Consider the following 17,630-nt stretch of genomic DNA (forward strand, 5'->3'; position numbering starts at 1 on the left):
TTCTAATTGAATAATGTGCCTGCATTATCGACGTACTACGAACTACAATGTCGTTATAAAGCTTGGATTCAATGAAACGTCAAAACAGCTACGAACTTTTTGTGAGAATTAACAAGTTACGTGACGTGAAAGAAATTCAAACGATGCTGATTTTATGACGTTTCCTTTCATGACGTTTTAATTATGTGATATCGTGTCAAATATGAAAAATATAGTAGGCAAAGTAGTTGTTCTCGGTTCGCAAGGTAAGTTACATATAGTAATATAAATCCTTTCAATGTTTTTGTTACCAATTTATATCATTTAATAATAATCTAATAGCGTCAATGTGCGCTTGTACTGACGGATAAATACAATTATCACGTCATTACGTATTTAAATTTAATATTTCCCAATATATATTCCCATAAATCTCGATTGATTTTTAATAAAATCATTCTTTCGTATTATCTCGATCATCTTTTTATAGGTTAAGTTTCAAGGTATTCCATAGAACGTGGCATTGTGTGTTTTAAAATCCTATATATGAATAAAGTTTAATGCATCTTTGATCTCTCTTAATTCATACGTAATTCAACATTAAAAACATAATGAGAAAAAACAAAATGTATATTTTCAGGTGTCGGAAAGACGAGTATTATAGTTAGATATGTTGAGAATGTCGTCAATCGTCCTATCAATCCAACTATAGGAGCTAGCTTTTTTACCTGTAAATTAAATATAGCTGATACCGAAGTTAAATTACAGGTGAGATAATTTATATATATATATATATATATATATATATATATATATATATATATCATGTATGTATGTATGCACGTATGTATAAAATTACATGATAAATTTACAATTTTGTAAAATCGTTTATCACTATATCTATGAGTTCGACCTAATGATCTTTTGACCCTAACGCACGAGAACGTTCGTCGTATTTAATCATTGAAGAACATTTGATAAAAGTTCGTTAGAAAATATATCTGATATCATTTTATTTTATCGATAAATTATAATATATTATTTGTTATAAATTATATTATATATTATATATTAATGATATTATATATAATATCATTATATCTGTCGATAAATTATATTATATTATTTCGTAATATAATTATATAAATTTATTTATAGGTATGGGATACAGCGGGTGAGGAAAGATTTAAGTCAATGGCGCCAATGTATTATCGTAATGCGAACGCCGCCATGTTGGTATTCGATGTTACCCGATATAATAGTTTCGCAGCTATTAAAAATTGGGTTACGGAATTGAAGAGAAACGTCGAGGAACAAATGGTATTAACGGTTATCGGTAATAAATCAGATCTATTCAACGATCGAGAAGTAGACACCGAAGAAGGTAGATGTTATGCGAATAAAATCGGTGCGACTTATCACGAAACTTCTGTAATACATAATGATGGAATAGAAAAGGTTTTTTTGGCAATAGCCAATGGATTGATAAGTTTATCTTCTGGTAACACGGAAATAACGTCCGCGTTAAGGATCACCGATTCGAACAATTTTGGATTGAATAATTCTGGCATATTATTGACACCTTCCGAAGAAATTGCACAGAATCCAAACATCGCACTTGGAATAAACGAAAAGATTCGTACTTGTTGTTAATCCATCCTCTCCCCTCTTTCTAATTGCATGATCAACGGGTGTTCATTTTTTTTTCTCTCTGTCTCTCTTTTTTTCTTGCCTTTTATTTTATACTCTTTTTCTTTTCTTTTTTTTTTTTTTTTTACTTTTTAATTCGTCTTTTAAAAAGTACACCTTGTTGTCAATACAACAATGTCTTAAAGATTTAAAAAAAAACAACGCGCGCGCGCGTGTGTGTGCCTGTGTGTATGTGTGTGTGTGTGTGTGTACGTGCGTGCGTGCGTGCGTGTGTGCGCGGATCGTCGCCGTCTTCCACGAGATAACAATAACATATCTTTAATCTTTAATTATTGTATATAAAAAATTCATATCATTATTAGAGTCGACGACTAAACTTGTAACGATTGATTAGTTTTAATCAATATATTATGATTGTAGATTGTACGATTAAACATTAATGTTTGATCGTACGCGTTTGATAATCTAATAATTATCTTCGATTAAATAGATTCACAGCCGCTAATATTACATGCGTATAACCAAAATGAAAAGAAAACAAAGAAAAAGAAAGGAAAAAAAGAAAAAATGAAAGAAAGAAAAATAATGATTCCAACACGATTGTCAATTGTAGTTCATTATGATGAAACAAAAAACACGTATTTTAAAGTGTATAATAATGCCAAACATATAAATCATTATGAACACGTTGGAAATACGTAATGAACTGTTCTTAACTCTAGACTGACATATTTTTTTTTTTTTCTTCTTCTTCTTCTTCTTTTTTCTTTTTTCCTTTTTTTCAATATTTCTACAACATATCGTACAAAATCAATGGCCTCGATAGTAGATATATCAATAATAATTATTTATTAGTATGAAACAACAGTATTCCAATAACATCGATCTAACTTATTTCCTATCGTAATATTATATTGATATTAACAAAACGTTTTAATATAAACACATCGTGCTTTCTTTTCTTCGTTTTCTATGGTTTTTTTTTCTCCTCTTTTATTGTTCTTCTTCTTTTTTTTTTTTTCCTTGTCGAAAAAAAAGGACTAAATATGTTTTATAAAAAACTTTTCTATAAAATTTATATATATATATATATATATATATATATAAATATACATACTTGAATGTATGTATTATACTGCCTCTACAAAGTACACGCTATAGGATTTAAAAAGTTTTCATTAATTTAATTTCATTGTGTCTTCTATTTCTCCACCTTTTTTCTCAAATTTTTGTTACAATAGTCGATTAGATCATAAATACAATTTTGTACCTAACGAAAAAAAGAGAATATATATTTATTATAAAAATATGATATCTATAATTATTTTCAATCTATCCCTTTGATGTTGGTGTTAATTTTAGAAAGAGAGAGAAAGAGGATAATCACACAATGAGTCATTCTCACTCCATAGGCCGAGTTTCACGGACCGTAACGACGTCCCAGCTTTGTCTACCTACATTTAGTAACTTCATCTCATTTTCAATTATGTAAGCCTTCGTTTGCTATGCATCTAGGCCTATTAGGACTTGACTTCGTCGAAAAACAAGTTAGACTAGGTAGAAAATCTAATGCTCAGGGTCATCCTCTCGCGTGCTTCAGAGTTCAAGGAACTATGATCGTCTCGACATCAATCGACGTCAATAAAAAAAAAAAAAAAAAAAAAAAAGAAAAGAAAAAGAAGAAGAAGAAGAGAAAAACAAAATTTCGAAGGATTATGATTCTTATGGAGGAGGAAGAAAAAAAAAGGACATGAAGCGCGTAAACAAAAAGTTACGAATCGGATAATGACTGTTTTTTTTTTTTTTTAATTGCAATTGCAATTAAAAATCATTATGTAGATATATTTTTCTCATATGTTTTTACGCCAATGCGAATAGCTGTAAATGATATTAATATATTCGGTTGTCAAGATTTGGCCATCATCACGTACATATACACTAATACATTGATATGTACGTTCTCATTTTTTTTTCCTCTTGAAAATACCGTACGATTCTCCATATATACGTATTGTATATATATATATATATTTATTTCATTTTATTCATTTATTTTTTAATTACCATTTAATACTTTTCCAACTATACTTTTTTTGTTTTCTAAAAATACATCATATATTATTAATCGCACTTTATTGATTTATTTTTTTTCCTTTTTTTTTTTTTTTTTTCTTTTTTTTGTAATATATCACATACATTAACTTTGATTTCAATATAAAAAAAAAATTATATGCGTACGCGCTCGTATAAAAAATAATATAATAATAATAATAAAAAAGAAAAAGGAAAGAAAAAATTAACAAATTAATTTCAATTCATTGATTTATTTTTTAATTAGAACTTAATATATATTTCTATTTCTCTCTCTCTCTCTCTCTCTCTCTCTCTCTCTCTCTCTCTCTCTCTCTCTCTCTCTCTCTTTTTATTGCTCTTTCTTCCCTTGTTCTCCTTTAATACGTTATATATTAATTTCCTTTTCGATATAGAAAAAAATATATATAAAAAATATATATGCACGTATTGAAAATCATATAATATATTATAATAATAAAAACAAGGAGAGAGAAGAAGAAGAAGAAGAAGTAGAAGAAGAAATAGAAGAAGAAGAAGAAGAAGGATAATCGAAGCAAACAAGAATCGACAATAATTACTTTTCCGCGAAGGAAAGTGTTTAGATAATTGTACGACAGCAAGAGCATTCTAGCTGGCGTGTAATAGCCAAGGAATCTCATCAATTAACATACCGCATAATTTTCAAACGAGACGACAGTGTTTTCTAACGTTTAAAGAGTACAATGGGACTTTAAAAAATCTGTCTGTTTTTTCTTCGAGGTACTACGTAAATAATCTTTTTTTTTCCTTTTTCTTTTTCTTTTTCTTTTTTTTTCTTTTTCTTTTTTTTATTTTTCTTTTTTTTTTCCTTTCCATCATCCTTCGCAACCCATCAAGGTGCAACTCACTTAAAATGCCCTACCTCGACGTGCCCAGGACACAAGAAAATTAGCTCTCTGGCTAAGCTATCTATCTTACAGTTACTAATCGTCAGACAAATGATAATTAGAAGGATATGGATGGCACGTTATTGCATCCAACTTGTAATTTGCATAAACAATTTTTATACAGTTCAATAGAATATTTTTATTGATTATATTATGATTATATGATTATTTTCTTTTTCTTTTTTTTTTTTTTTTCTTTTGTAATTGTGTACTTGATGATTATGTGATTAATTAATTAAGATTATTATGATTATAATTTATGAATTGAAACAAATGATCCTGTGCGAATAAAATTTAAGAAACAAATAAATATATATTCCATTATTGTATATCATAATATACGAGATCATCTTGCGTTATTAGATTTTATGAAACAATAAAAATCTGTTTCATCGTTTACGATTATAATTTACGAAATAATAAAGAAAATTTTTAATTTCTACTCAATACATTTCTTTCTTTTTTATTTTAATTTTTTCGTTTATCATCGTAATTTATAAATAATATAAGAATAGATTAAAGCGATTTTGTTAATTAATTTTATATATCAATTTTGTAGAAAGATCGAAATATATATTTTATAACATTCGAAAGCTTAGAAAATGTATATATATGTATATGCCTATGGAAAAAAAAACACACACACACACGTATACGTATATATATGCCAAGGAATAAGAAACTAATGTTCTTCTTGCGTAAAAATTCATGGTTATGGACTCGAACAGTTACTACTACTACTATTACTATATCCTGGACAAACGAACGAATGAACGAACGAACAAACGAGTTAATGAAATTCCGAATTGCAGAATAGGATTGCACTTGCTCGTAGTTGAGCACTTGTTGTGGCTACGTAAGAGAAAGAAAAGATTTGAAAGAAGAATAGTATACTTAAAGAGTTCTTATACATATATATATATATATATATATATATATATATTTTATATATATATATTTTATATATATATATATATATATATATACATGGTGTTCTAAAAGATTCGACGCACACTTCAGGATCATACAGAAAGTATCTAGCAGTTTCGATTTCATACTTTAAATTTAATTTCCTCTTTTTTTTCTTTTCCTTTTTTTTTTTTTTTTTTTTTTTTTAATTCATTTTTCCTTCCTTCTCTCGTCGGTTGAATTAAATGATTAAAAAAGAAAAAAAGAAACGCATTAAAACTTAATTAAGACCAAGTATGTAGTCCGTTTTATATCTTTTTTCAACAGAAAGAGTTACCTCCCCTCCACTTTCAACTAACATCATTGTTTCCTATTAGAAAGTTTTATATATGGGATCCTCTTGATAGTCTTTTATGAAATATAGGTCAAATCTTTTCGGACACCCTGTATATCTAGGTATCTATATACTCGAGTTCCTTTAAGCGTGCAAATGCACACAGAAGAAGAAGAAGTAGAAGCAGAAGAAAAAGAAGAAGAAGAAGAATAGGAAGGATAATACACAGTCTTGAGTGTTGCTCCTTCTTCTATAAGACAATGATACAGTTAGACGATCCTCTCAGTAGTGAGTCAATCGTAAGAGGCACGAGTTTAGTTCTGTTTTATTCACGAAAGTATAATGAACCGCGGTGAGGCGATGATAATTACGGCGGACCCGTTAATTAAGCTACCTCGTCATCCTCGGTGAACGTGTCGTATTAGATAGAAAGAGAGAGAGAGAGAGAGAGAGAGAGTGAGAGAGAAAGAGAGAGAGAGAGAGAGAGAGAAAGTAAGAGAAAGAGAGAGAGAGAGAGAGAGAGGAGTTTGCGGCAAAGGTGACGAATTCTCTATTCGATCGTATCGTCTTATTTAGTTCTTTGCTCCCGAAGCAGATCGATCGATTCTACTGGTCAAAGTTTTCAATTCTACTTTTAGATTTGTACGTTCAAATTTCTTATTTAATTAATTGAAAATTATTCCCCATTTAAACGTTCTTTTTTATAATAATTACGAACGAGTGAAAAAAAAAAAAACAAAAAAAAAAAAAAAGAAAAGAAGAAGAAAAAAAAGAAAAAGGAAAAGAATTATTGAATTTACTTTTCCGTCGTGATATTTTCTTCATTTTCTTTAAAACGTCGATTTTGATCCAATTAATTCCTTTTTTCTTTTACGTACGAAAAGGTGATAATTACGTGAAAGTGATTTGAATGTGAAATTTAGAAGAAAGAAAAAAGTATTAAATTTATTATAGGTTTTGATTCAATAATATTTACGTGTTCGAATGAAACGATAATTTGAAAATTATTTCTCGAATAATTATGAAAATGATTGGAACGTAAAATGTAGAAGATTAAAAAGAAAGAAATAAAAAAAATTTATCGATCACTTTATCATATATATTATTAAATGTTGATTTTTATTGTAAAAGAAAAAGAAAAAAAAAAAGAGAAGAGAAGATCGTAATTATCGATCGAATTTAAAACGTATTTGTAGATCACGTTACGGATAAATCGTCTGGATAATAAATTTAGATAAATTCGTTGGTATACAGGATCGAATAATAATATTATTTTACGAAGATATCAACGAAGAGTTTTTCTCTCCGTTAAAAAATGTGGGGACAAGGGAGAAGGATCGAACGTGAATTTTTGTTAATTGCATTACAATTTTTTGGATCAATATGTACGTCCAAACTTCAGGATCTTACGATCGACAATCAATTGGTGATCGTTGCGAACGGTGAGTGGTCGAACGAAAGAGAAAAATTTATCTCTGAAAAAGAAAAAAAAAAGGAAAAAAAAAAAAATAAAAGAAAAAATTAATTATCTTTACGTTTGTACGTCTATGCATTTTTGTTTATCTTTAGATTGTTATACCAGAGTATCCATTGGCACGAAATTACCAGATAAAGATATTTTCTTTACTATTAAAGTGAACACTATTTCTGATTGCGAAGAGGAATGTTCGAAAAGACGAAGTTCTTGCGTTGCGTTTGGCTACGGGTAAGTTCATCAACTATTCGGCATGAATTTTATTTTATCCTGAATTTTTTGTTCTTTTTTTTTTTTAATATATGAAAAGCGTCTTAAAAACGTCGAATCTAATCGTCGAATAAAATTTCATTACAAAAGTTCGATATTATTATTATTATTATTATTATTATTATTATTTATTATTTATTATTTTCTTCTCTTTTCTTTTTTTTTTTTTGGTTCACAGAATTAGCCCAAAAGGAAACACAAGTTGTGAATTGAGTTCAAAAATGCCAAATCCAGAAGATCTGCAAACGAATTCGGATTACGATGTTTATTTGCGTACAGAACGTTTACCAAATTGTGAACCTGATCGACTTTATAAAACTGGAAATAGCGGAAATCAAAAATCGATGAATAATACAAGAACGAATTCTAGATTTTCTGGTGGTCTCTTTGGATCGTTTTTGCCAAATATTTATCAACCTAACAGGTAATAATTCAAATAGAAAAATTTATTTATTGATTTTTATCAGACTATCATTAGATACGGTATGAAAAAATTATATAGTATTTATCTCTTATATAAAATTATATAGTATTTATATCTCATTATATTAAATAAAATTTGATTACATTAAACAAAATATTTTTTTTTTTTTTTTTTTTAATATAATGAATTATTATAAAAAATAGACTGTCTTACATTTTTGAATATAACACATATACATACATTTGTTTATTTAAAGATCTGAAAATAATGGGAAAAGACAAAACACGAGTCAACAATCGTATTTATCATCATTCGATGACGAACAACGTATCATAGACATCATTAGAAACAAGAATTATGGTTCAAGACCGAAAATTCCAATTAACGATCAAAAATATCCAACTTTTGGTATAAATAATGAATCTAAATTACCGACTGATAAAAAGCCACAATTTTTGGGTAACAATTTCGGTGAGAAAATTTCTTTCGAAAAAGGATACGAAGATATATTTCATTTTGATAGACCAATTATCACAAAGGATGACGTATATCGTCCAGTGACATTGATTTATCGTCCGGCTTATGATAACGTTTGGCAAAACAAAGATTTTCAAAATTATGGAAATAAACCGATAAATGAAATTTATTCGAAACCAGTAACTAATATTTACGAGGAATGCAAGAAAACTTTGTCAAATTTCCCGAATGATAATAACAAAAAGGATTCTTATAAAACCGACAAGGACAATGGCATGATCGTTAAGAATTATCAGACATATCGTACGACCACAGTTATACCTATGAATGAACATAATTATCAAGTACCTGTTAGATGGAAACCTATTCAAAATGGAATAACTCAACAATTTCGACGTAATCAAACACGTCCTTTCGTCATTAATTCGAACGAAGACGTTCCCATGGGTACGAACGATTATCAAAATTTTATGAACGATTATAACAAGAAATTTCATGTTCCAATTAACGAAGAAAATAAGTGTGAGTAATAATTATTTCTTTTCTTAATACATATATAACATATATATACATATATACATATTATTAATAAATAGTTTTAGTTATTACGCACACACATGTGTATATACTTTATCTCGATTATTAATCGAATTTTTAGATATTCATCTCGAATGAAAAAAAAAAAGAAAAAAAAAAAAAAAAAGGAAAAAAAAGAAAAAAAGAAAAAAAAAGAACGTAAGGTCACATTAATAGAAATTCTCATGCTATTCATAATTTAACAATAACGTGCAACATTCACGTCACTTCTTCGCGAATCGACGTGAGATCAGCGAAATAAATCATTCCACATTTATCAAAAAGCGTTCATTGGTTAATCATCTCAACGTGAATAGTTTGAGCCTAACGGCAATGACATAGATTTTAAGCGTTATGTCAATTAAGCCGGTGTTCATTCGTTGTTTTCCGGTGCACAGAGTCTTATCGTAACGACAATTTACTTTTTATTACATCACGCAAAAAGTCTACGTACAAATCATATTTTATAATCGTCGCCGACGTCGTAGGAAGAGATAGAAAAAAAAAAAAAAGAAAGAAAGAAGGAAAGAAAAAAAAAGCAGAAGGAAAAAAGGAAGTAAACTAACAAATGCATTTCTTTTTTTTTTTTTTTCTTTTTTCTTTTTTCTTTTTTCTTTTTTTGTATCGAAATATATATGCATTTCGATATATAGATCTACAGATCATATCGAAAATTTATTGAAAGCTTAATCTAATAAAAATAAATTTAATTTTCCCTTATCAATTGCTTATTTTAGTAGATCTTTTGATCTATAGATCGTATCATAAGGACTTATCGAATTTAATAAAAATAAATATAAAAATAAATAAATGAGATAACGTAGAAAAGAGAAAATTAATTGTTTACCAATTACATCGATCTTTCTAAATCTTTCTAAGATCTTTTGATCTTATAGATCGCATCGTAAAAAAAATTGAATAGATATCTAAAAAAAGAAAAATATTAACTCGTTCCCACTTCCCAAGCATTTAATAGATCCTTCGATCTGTAGATCATATCGGATCAAGCTTATCGGATCTAATGAAAAAAAAAAAAAAAGAAACCTATGAGGAAAATAAAATAAAGAAGAAGGAAAAAATAATCGTAAAAATGTGAAGAAACATTAATTACATTGTTAAAGAATTAAATAAATTTTCATTAAAAAAAAAAAAAAAAAAAAAGAAAAAAATTGATATAGTATATCGAGATTTGATTTAATCGAATATCTTTCGATAGAACGAAACGAAGAATTCGAAACAATTAATTCGAAGCGCAACGAGAAATAAGGGGACACTCGAAAGTAAGAGCGTCTCATGGTGATGGATCACGCGAGCCGGAAGTCGAACGTCCTGTAACGTCTCGCCATTTATTTTTCTCCCTTGTGCAACGTGCATTCCTGATTTGCCATGACACAATTACACGAGAAACAGATGCACCATCTAGAAATTTAACGGACATTATTTTAAACGAGATCTAAAAAGATCAGCTATCAATAACGGAAGAGAACAAATTCAAAGAAAATCACATAAGATGTCGTAGCCTTCTCTCTTTCTCTCTCTTTCTCTCTCTCTCTCTCTCTCTTTCTTTCTTTCTTATTAATGGTGTAAATGAGAGGCGCGGATTTTAAATAGCGGAAATACAAATTTGTTAAATTCATCGAGCTCGATAATGGACGAACTCGACCTGGCTGAAATAATTGTGCTAGTGTAGAATGACCTTGACAAATCATCGAGGACACACACGATTCCGTCCCTTCTAAATTGACGTCATTTCTCTTAATATATATATATATATGAAAAATTATTCACCGACATAAGATTTATGCGGGAAGGTAACGAAAACGGAAAAAGAAAAAAAAAAAAAAAAAGAAAAAGAAAAGATAAAACATATTCGACGATATTAACGATTTTTAACGAAACAACGTATAGTTTTATTCATTTTCTAATCGAATCTTTTGCCTTTTTTTTTTCTCTTTCTTTCCTACAAAAATCATTAACCAACAAGTCCGACATGAGATTAATGATGACGAAAAAATAAAAAAAAAAAAGAAACAGAAAGACAAAACATATTCAATAATATTCAAAAGATTTCTTTTTTCTTTTGTAATATATTTGTTAATATATATATATTTTTTTTCTTCTTCGTAATTAATCGAAATAAATTTTTGATTGCCATTAAAAATTATTGACCATCGTCAAAGCCAATGGAAATTAGATTTTTCGGCGAAGACAAAGTTGCCGATCAATTGCGCACGTGCGATATGTAATTAGTAAGAAAGGACGAAAAAAGAAAAAAAAAAGAAAAAAAAAAAGGAAAAAAAGAAAAAGAAAAAAGTAGAAGGACGGAAAGAAAAATAATAATAGTAAGTAGAGTCATTAATGATCATGTAACACCAAAACCCCTCCCCCAATATTTACGGTGTAGTTCCTCCCACTATTATTCCCACGGAAACGTTCACTTTTCTATAAAACGATGCGAGCTCGTAATTTCTCCGTTACTTTTTGTACGATTTTCTATTCGCGCCGCTTCTCGTTTCTAAAAAGAAAAGAAATGATCGAAACGACGATATCGAAGTGCCAATAATATTTATCCAAACGTATATGTATATATATATATATATATACATATATACATGTATATAAAAAAAGGAAAAGAAATTAAAAAAGAATTTCAAAATAAAAAAAAAAAATTATGTTCGCGATATATGGAATTTTATGAGATAAAATAAAAAGTGATCGATATTAATAATTCATTTCAAAATGAATCCTATTAAAAAATTGTTCGCTTCTCGCTTAATTTGAGATCGATTAATTATTTGATTAAAAAAAAAAAAAAAAAAAATATATATATATATATACATATATATATATATATAAAAAATGAATTTAAGTGGCAAAGAACGATTATCAATTTTTGTGTTAATTTTATTCATTCGAACTTACGTTCAAGGTTCTGTAATATTAATAGAGGATGCAGTTGAAGATTGTTCGCGTAAGTTTTTTTTCGATGAAGCTACAACTTCATCGAACGTCATTCGTTCATTTGATTTATTTATATGTTTGTAATTAATTGATTAATTATTTTATTAAATAAAATCAATCAATTAATAATTAATCAATCAATCAATTAATTTGATGCAGCGTGTTACCGAAGACTTTTAACTGGCAAAAAAACGGTGCAAGTTTATGTAAGAAGAGCGATCGAGTGTCAGAGATTAGATGAGTGTCATCGTGCCTGTGATTACGAAAAATATTTCGTTTGCGAAGGCTTCAATTACAGGTAATTAACAAAAATAAATAAATAAATAAATAAATAAAAGCTATAAAACGAAAGATTCGCTTCGCTTAACATTTAACACGATTATTCGTAGAGTTGACATAGTCCGGTGATCTCTCTCTCGCGCGTATTTGTACGTAAATGTTTGGAATAAACGTAAAAAAAAAAAAAAGAAAAAAAGGAAAAAAAAAAAAGAAACAAACGAAAAAAATGAAGAAAAAAAAAAGAGTATACATATGCACAAGTGCATGACCTGTCCGATTGCATCATGGATAATTTGATCGCATCGCAAGCGCACTGTGACACGCTTCTTGATTCGTAAACAATTGCATACGTTGTTATATATATAAACAAACGCACATACACACACATATGTGTGTATATATTATCTTAGACATAGATATATATATATATATACCTTTGTTAAATTATAGGTATATTGTATATATTACTTGTAGATATCTACACATATATATATATATATATATGGATATATATATATATATGTGTGTGTGTGTGTGTGTGTATATGTATGGACTATATACAAAATATATCTTTTTAATATATTAATATATACATCGAAATTATAATAAATGTTTCTGGATTGATCGCAGACGAATGGGTCCTGGATCACGTGGTATGTGCGAGATGACGTCAGTACCTTATTCGCGTTTAAACATTCATCGAGATTTCCAAACAGATCCGCAATGTGATTATTATGAAAAAGATCCTGATTGTCTTCGTGATACAATATCTCAGCCATCTTGGCCCGGCCCTTATCCTTCTGGATCAGGACATACGTATATCCCTGATCGAAGACCTTCCAGTGATATACCAAGACCCATCATTCATCATGATCAAAGACCGATCTATCAAAAAACTGATCCAGCAAGACCAATAGATTTACCTAGACCACAGATTGATATTAGATCACAGGTTTATGGTGGTCCCTACGAGACGCACGGTGATCCCTTTTTTCAACAAACTCATTCTCCCCATGGAAGACCAATTGACAATTTCAATGGCAATGGTTATTCTTATGGGAGACCATTATTTCCAAGGCCAATGTATCATGGTCCAATTGATAGACCTTATCTTCCGAAATATCCCGACAGAAGAGTCGATTATAATGGTCCTTATAATGACATAGGTAAGTAATGCACTTTTTTTTTTTTTTAATTACAATTAACTATACAAATGTTTTTCAATTATAATACTTTATGAAAAATTAAAAATTAAACAAGAAAAAAAAAGGAGTGTTCATTTTTAAATGCCAAAAAAGAAATTACCAATCGACGAAATATTTATTGTCACGTTTGGGGATCGAAAAAAAAAGAATGTAAATTTGAAAAAAGAAAAAAAAAAGAAAAGAAATGAAAAGATTAATGTATTAATCATTTATAGGAACGAACGAGATCGGACCATATTCGTCGGACCGTCGAAAAGATCCAAAGGATTGGCAAGTTTATGGTAATGGAATTTATGGTAGTTCGTACGGATACGATACGAATTACGTCGGTCATTTCGATATACCAAAATATTATCCGAAAAATCCGATCGATGTGAAACCAACGAGACCACAAGAGAACGATCATTTCTATGGTGAATTTTATAATTACGGGGGTGCCTTTGGTTACGGTGACAATTATATACCGGCTGATAGAGATCAGCTTTATGGTGGAACGAAGAAGGAACGACGATGTACCGTGAGAGCTGGTGCTGGATTTAAACTTGTCAGAGATGTTATTAGAAAGACATATTTAACACCGAACTTGGAGGAATGCGAGAGTCTTTGTTTGAACGAGAATAATTTTCTTTGCATGACTTTGGCCTACAGGTGAGGAAAAAAAAAAAAAGAAAAGAAAAAATCTTGGATCCCTCGATCGAGGGATTTTTTCTTTTCTTTTTTCTTTCTTTCTTTTCTCTTTTTAGATACAACGTCGCGGCTACCGATCCTACGGACAATTGTCTACTCACCGAGATCTCTTACAGGGATTTAAATTTTTACACGGACATAGAACCCAATCGTGATTATGATATTTACGCTATAATCGGCGATCCAAAGACTTGCGATATGATGGCCCAACGACATCATCATTATCAGAATCATCATCATCAGAATCATCATCATCAGAATCGTCATCCACCCGATGGTTAAATAATTTGATAAAATTATTAACGTAATGAAATTTTCTGTTTCCTTTTCCTTTTCTTTTTGGGGGACATTTTTTGTTTCAATTTTAGAATGCTTCTGGAGAGTAAGAAGTGGCTTCGGTATGCCATCAGATGTTATAAGGAAATCAATTTTTGTCGATGACCTTGGCGAATGTCAAGTCGAATGTACAGTCTCACGAGAATTCACCTGTCGAAGTTTCGCTTTTAGGTATACGTATAAATTGATAAATAGATTTATATTATAAATAATATTAACACCTTTTTTGGATCATTGATAAGATACGGATTGGGAGGACTTCCACAACGAAATCCCTCAATGAATTGTCATCTAAGCGATTGGCCAACTCAAGAAATCAATCCAACAACAATGCCCGACATGGACGGAGCCGAAATATACGAACGAGGTAGTTTTGGACGAGGTTGCGAGCCTTATCCCTTTCCACCATTTAAAATCGGTGGACAAAGCAAATTTCCACGTGGAGAAGATGGTACGAATTTGCGTTATTCACTTTTGGACAAAAAAAAAAGAAAATAAACAAGAAAAATTAAATCGATCGGAGATAGAATCTAGAAAATTTTGTCTCTTGTTTACAGTATGCTATTCCAGTTATCACAAACCGTGTAGATTGACACCGTATTCAGTGATGTTGGCGATAAACGTTGATTCCGAATCTGAATGTCGTGAAAAGTGTTCGAAAATGCGACAAAAAGATCCAATACCATGCATGTCCTTCAGTTACAAGTAATTACTATCTAATGTTTAAATAATATAATAAAAGAAATATCATTGCAAATACTTATCGTAATACGAATTACAAAATAGAATTCGAGCTGATAGGGACGATCAAAATTGTCTTTTGAGCGACGTATCGATAAGAGATTTAAGACCAGGATTGGATTATGCCTACGATGATGATCACGTTCTTTACGCTTGGAAGGACCTTGAACCACAATGCATGATCACAGGATATTCCATAGATGATAATCATGTTTTTGGTAATCAAGGAAATGGTAATGGTAAACCACTTTTACCTTCGCCAACAGCTAGACCTGATTTAGGCCCTGGCTCTGATCAATCCGATGGGATTTATATTCCGGATCCTAGACCATTTTATGGGCATGATATATCTAGACCATTTAACAGTGTTTATCAGCATGGATTACGACCATACGATCCCGATAGACCTGATCCACCAGTTAGACCAACAGATGATCGTCCTTATAGACCACATGGTGGTCATGGCGATTATGAAGGTGATTACGGATATATGGAGCATAATAATTTTCATGGCTCAAATGGTCAAGACGATACTTTCCCACCATGTAAATATAATTTTATTGTATACTATTTATAGTTATGTACATATACATATATGTATGTATTCAGATACATACATACATGTACATTTTTTTTTCTTTTTTTTTTTTTTTTTTTTTTTGTTTTCTTAGCACCAGATTTTGCAACCTTTCAACATTACACGGTAAACGGTTACCCATGTAAAAGAGATACGAAATGCGAGAGGAACGATGTAGCTGGTTTTTGGTCATGCGAAACGGAAGGAGGAGAAGTTGGTAGTTGGGATTACTGTTGCGAACCTAACCATCATTGTGGTTACTCTCAAGGATTTCATTATCCATGGTAACTATGGCAAATTTTATCCTATTATGTTTCACGTAAAAGAAACTAACAATAGTAGTAATAATAAAAATAATAATAACAATGAATTTAATATGATAGGTGTTACGTGGGTTTGTCCGACGATCAATGGAGACCGTGCAGCGAGAAATATTATCCTTATTTACCAAGTCCACGACCGATTCAACAGGACGTCTATCATAATCATCATCATCATCATCATTATGGCGATTACAATGGTGATGATCACGGGGATCGTAACGATATAAATTATTATTCTAGACATTGGCCTGTGACATACCTTCATAGAGAACCACCACCAAATTGTACGGACTCCTTGGCATCTGCAAATGATAAAAAAGATCATCTTTTTAACGGATCGTCGATCGTACGATCGAATAATGATAATTCACAAAATGGCGATCGTACCGTGAGATTTCAAAATCATGATGCTAGAAGACGTCTAGTATCTCGTACCGCCGACATAAGGAATAAGAATCGTTACGATGATAAAGAACACAATGGTCAACTCTTCTTCACGATGGAAAAAATTGGTACAAAACGATTCACCACTGACGACGACACAGAACGTAATGCCGGAAACATTGAAAGAACGTTTAAACTTAACTCGAGCCTAGCGCGTTTTAATTCAACGGCGATCGAAGCGCCATTCGTCACGAAACAACGTGGACGCAATCACTCGGAATGGTCGATAAAAATGGTCACACCTTTGCCACCGTCGGTAATAACAAATAATGAACGATATAAAGAATTTTCTGCTCTTAAATCGTCGAATAATTTCACATCGATTTTTTCTGGTACTAATGAATCTAACATTTCCGAACTGATAGGAACTACTCATGGTTTCATTGTTAAAGTGAATTGACATTTTTGCATACACGTACATATATATATATATATATATATATGCACATGTATGCAAAATTTGTGGTTATATTAAATTTCCACAGGCAGATATTTTGTAATGTTTTTGTGAAATAACTTCTACTTGCCTTCGATATCTTTGCATTTATATGTATAATATCCGATCACTAACTTTATTCACTTTTTTGTTCATTAAGAAAATGAATATTATTTTAATACGATCGACATGATATATATATATACATATTTTTTATTATTATTTGCTTTAATTTACAAAAATTAAAATGTCTTAAGTTTATATACATTAAGGATGATTCTCATTGTACTTTTGTGTTTACTAATAAAAAAAAAAGAAAAAAAAAAAAAAAATACTTTAGACCAAATACACTTACGTTAATTCTATTCACGTTGGATTAAAAATAAAATGATACGAGAAAAAAAAAAAAGAAAAATGCGAAAATCTATCATTCTTGGAAATAAGTATAAGTAAGTAAAATGTAATATTACATATTGCACATTCCTGCACAATTTGTGTTTAACATTTGTCTATATACATATATACATACATATATACATATATATATAT

General features: G+C 29.9%; 2 protein-coding genes and 1 long non-coding RNA gene across 4 annotated transcripts; 2 read left to right on the forward strand and 1 right to left on the reverse strand.

The window, feature by feature from the left end:
- The first annotated feature begins 44 nt into the window (after nt 1-44).
- Nucleotides 45-3,378, forward strand: LOC124947022 (ras-related protein RabJ). The gene is made up of 3 exons (XM_047488595.1): nt 45-245; nt 620-747; nt 1,138-3,378. Exons 1-3 carry the CDS (start codon nt 203-205, stop codon nt 1,630-1,632), a joined length of 666 nt encoding a protein of 221 aa, XP_047344551.1. The 5' UTR covers nt 45-202; the 3' UTR covers nt 1,633-3,378.
- A 2,394-nt stretch (nt 3,379-5,772) lies between these two features.
- Nucleotides 5,773-17,415, forward strand: LOC124947018. Of its 2 annotated transcripts, none has more exons than XM_047488583.1 (15): nt 5,773-6,513; nt 7,126-7,313; nt 7,441-7,576; nt 7,794-8,039; nt 8,296-9,038; nt 12,213-12,351; nt 12,963-13,498; nt 13,753-14,185; nt 14,281-14,501; nt 14,593-14,731; nt 14,803-15,011; nt 15,118-15,265; nt 15,347-15,846; nt 15,973-16,162; nt 16,262-17,415. In XM_047488583.1, exons 2-15 carry the CDS (start codon nt 7,187-7,189, stop codon nt 17,043-17,045), a joined length of 4,551 nt encoding a protein of 1,516 aa, XP_047344539.1. In that variant the 5' UTR covers nt 5,773-6,513; nt 7,126-7,186; the 3' UTR covers nt 17,046-17,415. The 2 variants fall into 2 exon arrangements, with proteins under 2 accessions (XP_047344539.1, XP_047344540.1); XM_047488584.1 differs by having other exon boundaries at nt 5,773-6,409.
- Nucleotides 10,214-17,199, reverse strand: LOC124947025. Its single transcript, XR_007100269.1, has 3 exons — nt 16,589-17,199; nt 16,461-16,503; nt 10,214-10,511 (listed from the first exon to the last, which is right to left on the reverse strand). It is a non-coding gene; the product is annotated as an uncharacterized LOC124947025 (long non-coding RNA).
- Nucleotides 17,416-17,630: the final 215 nt, after the last annotated feature.

Source organism: Vespa velutina, chromosome 2 (assembly GCF_912470025.1).
Source record: "Vespa velutina chromosome 2, iVesVel2.1, whole genome shotgun sequence".
In the NCBI taxonomy this organism is placed as follows: domain Eukaryota; kingdom Metazoa; phylum Arthropoda; class Insecta; order Hymenoptera; family Vespidae; genus Vespa; species Vespa velutina.